Genomic DNA, 7686 nt, shown 5'->3' with positions numbered 1-7686 from the left:
CGTAGTTCAGAAAATTTAGTGTGTTGCTGGAATATTTAACTGGAATGTTTAACTTATGTATGTTGTGGTAATATTTTGGTGCTCTTTACGCACAAGGACATATTTTTTTGGTTGGCACTTGTATTTTGGTATGTATGCCAACGTTTTATTTAAATGGATGAAGTATGAGTTTCTATATTAAACAATTTTGTTAATTCAGCTAACGACTAATGGAATCAATTTACATAATGGTAAACCTTCATTTTCGATCACGGCTTGTTAAAACAAAAAATGTTTTGTATTGAAAAGTAAATTAATTTCCAATAAATAGGATGAATTCGAGTGATTAAATCGATTTAGAAAACAAAATGGAACATTACTTAATAACCTATATTTTAATAGTTGATAAAATCTGAAAAAAGAAATACTGGGTTTCTACAACGTAAATACGTTTCACGCTCATTAATTCGTGTTTATGGTTATGTTTAATTGAATTTATTACTGTGTTGGTGAAAGAAATCATTAAATAGAGGTGGCGGTGGTGTAAAAAGAAAAAGAGTTCAGGACATAAATGCATTCTTTATTGAATATGACTACGTGTCTACGATGGTTGGTCTTGTAATAAATGAGGACACAGTTTTTAGTTGGAATAACTATGTCATCCATTTCTGAGACAATTAACTCATGCAACAATTCATACAATGCTGAAGTTGTTCCTTTTATCAGGTATCATCCTTTTTTTTTGTATCTGAAACTGTATAACTTCAAAGTCATTAGATAATGGACATGGAATTTCACATTAGTTCTGATATATGGTCTGTCTACACAAAATACATAACCCACACAGTTATCAAAATGAAGTTAATATGGTCTGAATTTTCTATACATTTTGAAAGACTTCTTTAAATACAACATTTGTCGTTGAAGACAATGGTTTTTTGTCAGAATCATGGATTAAAATTTTTAATCCCGATTTGCTCTGAACCCTAGAAACTGCGACATATAATTGACCATGGCTAAAGACTGGTTTTGGCAAATATAATCCAACCGAACACAAAGATTGCCCCTGTGATTTGTTAATTGTCATTGCATAAGATAACATTATAGGAAATTGCCTTCTGATTAGTTTAAATGGCCAAGGAGATTGAGATGGAGACATAGACATACGTGGAATGTAAACTTCGTTACCCTTTCTGTTTCCACTTAGAATCCTTGCTGCTATTACATGTTTTTGCAACCTTGTAATAATTAATCTGCTTTCGTTGCACAGTCCCTCTGATTGATCCAAGTTTCTTAGCAACATTATAGGAGCTCCGATTTTGAGGGTTATTTGATGACTTGGTAAGCCTGATGTAGTTAATGAATTGAGGAATTCTGGAGTAATAACATCATATTCATCGTTTATTGGATTATATGTCTTATCAATTGTATCTGCACTTAGGTATTCTTGTTCTTGTCCTGCAAAATAGTCATTGTATTAGTTACTACATATATAATTCATATTCAATATGTAACATATGTGACTAACAATATCCTAATAATTACCTGGAATTAAAGATAATATGTATTTGTTGATTTCTTCTACTGTTTCTATTCTACTAGCCAGTATAGCTATGCTCTGCAGGAAATTATCATTTGTATAGTTGTCCAATAGATTAGGATATGTGCTTAACACAATAGCTTCAATTGGATCGTTAAAATCAGAGATCAAAAATTCTGGTGGTATTTCGATATCCACAACACCATCATTGGGTTCACACAACATACCATCACCTAGTTTTACAATCCAATCAGAGAATTGCTGAATTTCGGATGTTGAAGTGCTTTGTAAACCTGGTTGTAGAAGTCTCATGTTCTTTGTCAATGTCAAAACTTGACAATGCTGCCATAGGTATGAAGCATTGATTGTTGCATGTACAATGTCTGATCTAGTACCTCTAGGAATGACAAGTAATATCTGTCTGAAATCACCTCCAAAAACTATCACCTTTCCTCCAAATACTAAATTTGGTTTCATTTTGTCTTTCATTATGTCAATTAAGGTTCTGTCTAGAGTTTCGAAACAGAATTTGTGTGCCATTGGTGCTTCATCCCAAATAATAAGGTTAGCTAATTTTAGTAGCTCTGCAGCTTCAGAACCCTGCTCTATGTTACAAATTGAGTTTTCCATGGTTGCAATTGGAATTCTGAACTTTGAATGTGCTGTCCTTCCTCCTGGTAACAATAAAGATGCTATACCACTTGATGCAACAGTTAATACAATTTTCTCTTAGATCTCAATGCTGAAGAAAGAGTTCTCCACATGAAAGTCTTTCCTGTACCCCCATAGCCATATAGAAAGAACATTCCTCCCACATTTTTAATAACAACTTCAGTAACTTTTTGAAATATGTCATTTTGTTCCCCTACAATTGTAATTCAGATATTAATTATTGGTTTAATTATGCCTTTGGTCCCCATTTTGGAGTCAAAATCTCAAAATGGTATCCAAATTCTTAAAAGTCTCAAAATGGTCCCCTTTTTTGTTGAAACGTCTCACGTTTGCCCTTGCCATTAAGTCAACGTTGACGCCGTTAGAGGGAGTGCCACGTGTCAGTTCCTCGATTTTTTGAATTTTTTATTAATTTTTTATTAATTTTTTTAAAAAAATTAAAAAAATTGCCACGTGTCAAGTTGTCATCGTGCCACGTAGCAGTGACAGTGACACGTGTCAGTATTACACCACATGTCATTTTCTTAATCTCAATTTGGTCCCTTTATTTTAATTTGTCTCAATTTAGTCCCAATTTTTGTAAAAATTAGCAATTTTGTCCCTCTCCAAATTGAAATCAAATTTAATTTCTATATAAATGTACACAAATATTTCCATCAAAATTGATATTTCAAGTAAATATTTTTAAACAAATTAAGTTCATTTAATTAATATTTTACATTGAACTTTATTTAAAATGGTTTAAAAGTTGTTAATAGAAAATAATGTTAATAGAAAAAAATTCATAAATTACCTAGTTCATGTTACAATAAAACACATATAAATTTAAAATTTTAAAACAATTTTAAGTAAAGTTGAATGTGAAATATAATTTTAACTAAACTTAGCTATGTTAAAAATATATAATAAAAATATCAATTTGAATACAAATATCAAATTTAATAAAAATATTTGTATAACATTTATATAAAATTAAATTTTGTTTCAATTTGAAGGGGGACAAAATTGCTACTTTTTACAAAAACTGTGACTAAATTGAGACAAATTAAAATAAAGGGACCAAATTGAGACTAACAAAATGACACGTGGCGTAATACTGACACGTGTCACTGTCACTGCCACGTGGCACGATGACAACTTGACACGTGGCAATTTTTTTTATTTTTTTAAAAAAATTCAAAAAAAAATTCAAAATAAAAAAAAATTCAAAAAATCGAGGAACTGACACGTGGCACTCCCTCTAACGGCGTCAACCTTGACTTAACGGGAAGGGCAAACGTGAGACGTTTCAACAAAAAATGGGACCATTTTGAGACTTTTAAAAATTTGGGTACCATTTTGAGATTTTGACTCCAAAACGGGGACCAAAGACATAATTAAACCTTAATTATTCAAAACAAAAAATGTACTCAGGAATTTTTAATTAGGTTATACCTGTCATGCGATCATAATTTTGCTGAAATACATTTGCTTCAGTGAGAAGATTGTAGTCAAGTTCTGAGTACACCAATCTGTTCCCACATTGAGCTATAATAAAACCATCTGGATATGGCATTGTTGGGAATTGTTTTAGGCTTCTTCTATTAGTTTGTAGGATCTCTTCAATATGGAATAATGTCAAGTTTCGCAATATATCAACTGATAATTGTAGTTCTGCATTTACATACAGTGACTTAAGTATACATTTTTGTTTAATTCAGTAACTTATTTCTCTTATAAGTTTAGAAATTTAAGTGAAACATACCTGGATTGCCAGCTTTTATTCTTTCCCTATATAATATGTCATCAGATAGCCATTTCCAAGTTTTTTCCCATAGATCTAGTGGTTTGTTGACACTATTGGACAATAGCATCGTCACGAAAAGTTTCCTTAAATAATTTTCACTGCCCCAATCTTTGGCTTCTTTGATTGCTTCTACATATTCCTTATCATTTGCCAAAAATCCCAAAGATTCACATGCTTCTCTAAAGGTTGAATACAATATATTGTCCACCATCCTGATATCTTCATAAGATAAAGGACCTTTGACAACAGTGAGCATCCTCCTAAGATAGTATAATTCACCTGTTGATGGTGGAACCCAAATAAGTCTTCCAATTGTGTTCCCTATTTTCCTGGGTTTCCAACATCTGTCTTTCTTGACATAGACAAATTTGGACACAATCTCTGGGTATGTCAAAGTTCTTGCCAATTCATACTTTTTATTACATTTCATCCAACTTGTGAACATTGATTCTGCTACAGTTGCTTTTCCTATGACTTCATCAATAAACTCATCGTCTTTAAAGTACACTGATTGTTCTCCGGGAAGATGGAAAAATAAACGTTCAACAGCTGGATTCCTGCCATGAATAGGAAATGAAAATATTCTCCAACATGCCTCAGATGATGATATATGTCTACAATCAAGATATTGTTTAATTTCATCTCCTGACTGGTCATGAAGAGAAGTTTCATTGGTATTATTAACTATAGCCGTTGTAATTCTGTCATAACCCTTGTTGATGTATTTGAATAAGTACTTAATTGAAGTACTTCTGTTGCACCATTCAACATTGATATGACCTTCATATTTAAGTAACAATTTAGGATTATATGGAACCACAGATCGATTGTCTAAAGAAACATGATTCTTGACCACACAGACTCCATTGTCTCTTCTTCGATATTGTGGAAATCCATCTTCTGAAATAGTTGTACTACTCTTAAATTTTTAGGATAAAACCGTGAGCATTTACCATTCTTCATGCAAGGAAGGGATTTATTTACTACTCCACAAGGACCATGAATCATATGATCCTTCAAACATTGATATAGTTTTGGATTTTCAATTGGGCACGGAATTTCAGCTGATATTACTTTATCAATATCATCAGCGCTTGGATATTTGTCATTTTGGTGCAAAAAAAGAAGCAGATGAGCATGAGGTAGACCACGCTTTTGGAATTCAATAATATACATGTCTGCATTATAAATTCATTCCATTAGTATATGATCAAACAAAAAAAATTTTAGGTTATCAAATAATAGGAAAAAGAGAATATACATCCAATGACCCTGCCCAACAAATGATTCTTCGTAAGATCTGCTAGAAGATGATCAAATTTGATTCGGAAAACCCTTGCAACCAAGTCTGGTCTATCAGATGCACATAAATTTTTATGTGATAAAATTCTGTGTATTTCAGGCCACTTCGGATTGCATGTAAAAGTAACAAACAAATCTGGAAAACCAACATGACTACAAATTGCCATTCCATCAAAATAAAGTTGTTCCATAAATTGTGTCCCACCAACAAAAGTAGAAGGTAGTACAACTCTTTTGCCTTTTGTAGATTCTTCTTCTTGGGTACTTGATTTTGATTGGAAGAGGTTATCGTACTTGTCCACTCTAAGCTTGGACTGGTTGTTTCTTATGAATGATAACCTTTCAGACTCTAGCATAGTATATCCATCAACAAAAAATTGTTGGAACAATCGCCTAGATCTTAGTAGTGTCTGTGCTTCTAATTCTCTACTCTGAATTCGGAAGCAAAACCATTCCCTTATTGTCAAGCAATTTCTCTTCATGTTTTTTGAAGTACTTGTGACTCGATGATTAACATCATGCCTATAACCATCTTCCGCATATGGGAATAATAAAGGATATTGGAAGCCTAGGTAGCTCGTGTGAAGTTCGTTAATTCTCTGCAATTTTCCACTTCTATTTTCCATTATGATATCTCTTGGGGAAGCACTGTCAATGTCACAAACTATTAGTGCTGCTACTTCTGAAACGGTAAGAATATTATATAACCTTCCATCCTTATTCCTATCAGCAATTAGCCTTAATTTAAGGTCATGGAAAGGTTGATCTCTGTAACGGTCTCTAGCAACTCGGAATGATTTGGCATGAACATTGTATTCATATAACATTTTTGTTGATTTGTTTACAATATCTACATCAATCTTAATTAATACAGCATCCAAAATATCAAATTGGTGTTTTAAACAAACTTTAGCTTCACGTACCTTAAGGATTGGATTCTGTTGTGTGTTTCATTTTCAGTATCATAAATATATAGTTGCGCAAACTTAGGAATTTGTCCTGCAGGCGGGAGCAAACTACCTATTCTATGACAAGCTTGGCCTTGGATCCTCAGATTGGGTGGACCATGACCATTCTTATAGCTATTATCAACTTTGGCACCTGGTGATGTAAAAGCAAACATCATATTATATGTACGAATATGTTGTTGGAAATTTTTTCCTTCTCTATTGTTGGAATCAAACAATAATTGCTTCAAAACAGTAGGAGCATCCTTCAATAGAGGTAACTGCACTTTTCCATTTCCACAATACAAATTAAACTTTAGAATTGCAGAATGTTTATGCTTGTCTATCCTTTCTTCATACCACATGTATGCTTTGCAATAGGGGCACGTGTAAATTGGGTCACCTATATCTGCATAGGAAGTGAATGTGTATTGTTATTTTAGTAAATATTTATAAAAAAAAAAATATAGTCAAGTCAAGATGTAATTAATAGTATCTTATCTTTCGTCAAATTGTATGGAATAATCAGAGTCCGAAGTTGTATATGTTTTTTGCTTTAGATGTTGATTTTTTCGCATTTTAACCATCTGTTCAACTACGATAATTGAAAGCAGTCAGAATTAATGAATATAACCATTTGCTAGTAGATAAATTAATTAATACCTTAGCCATTGTCTGGAATATCTGCATTAGTACTGACTTGACTTATTTCTTCAGCCATGTGAAAATGAGGTGCAGTTAAGGAAGACTGTTCACAACTACTACTCTTATTCAATGAGCATTGATTATCTTTTTCCTGCTCTGAAAAAACAATCTCAAACCTAGGCAATAGATTTTATCGATGAGAAGCATTACTATCTGGAACTACATGTGTATTTTTATGACATTGTACTCTTCTAGGAGTGTTAAGTCTTCCTCCAGGCAAAAATTGAGATGTAACATCAGACAGTGGAGTACACAATGTTCTACCATGTTGGCTTTTAGAAAATATACCACACTCTTTAACACATTTCTTATTCATCATGTTTTCTTTCAAAATCATTTTTCGCTTCAATCTTGCTTGGGCGCAAGCAATCTTCAATATTTTTTATCAGCCTCCATTCATGTGTTTTTTAACATCCAGCACAATCACTGCAGAAAAATTTTTACAAAATTGGATTCAAATCAAATAAACAATAAATGCATCTTCTAAAATGTATAATTATATTTTGGAAGAACAAAAAAACAAACCTCAAGGCTGTGTAGTTTTACTTTTTTATTTTCGTAGACATTGGAGTAGTTTCATTCTTTTTGTTGCTTCTGTAAATTATAATCCCTTCATTGCAGACCACATAACTTAGATGTTTATGTTGTAGTTATTGCAATTAGTCAATTAAAATGGCGCCAAATAAAAAAAGATTGGATTTTTTTGCACATAAATCTATTTCATATATTGTCGTGTCACTTTAATGAAATTAGTA

General features: G+C 32.3%; 1 protein-coding gene across 1 annotated transcript; it reads right to left on the bottom strand.

Annotated features, from left to right (window-relative positions):
- Positions 1-859: 859 nt before the first annotated feature.
- LOC114170328 lies at positions 860-6642 on the bottom strand (the record flags this gene model as incomplete). Its single annotated transcript, XM_028055807.1, is given in 8 exon segments — positions 860-1437; positions 1525-2247; positions 2250-2384; positions 3626-3844; positions 3936-4896; positions 4962-5155; positions 5239-6139; positions 6199-6642. Coding segments are annotated over 8 exon segments (4155 nt in total), but the record flags the coding sequence as incomplete, so codon positions are not given.
- Between the last annotated feature and the right edge of the window lie 1044 nt (positions 6643-7686).

The sequence above is a fragment of the Vigna unguiculata genome, chromosome 11, assembly GCF_004118075.2.
Source record: "Vigna unguiculata cultivar IT97K-499-35 chromosome 11, ASM411807v1, whole genome shotgun sequence".
In the NCBI taxonomy this organism is placed as follows: Eukaryota; Viridiplantae; Streptophyta; class Magnoliopsida; order Fabales; family Fabaceae; genus Vigna; species Vigna unguiculata.
This window is presented reverse-complemented; position numbering and strand designations above follow the sequence as displayed.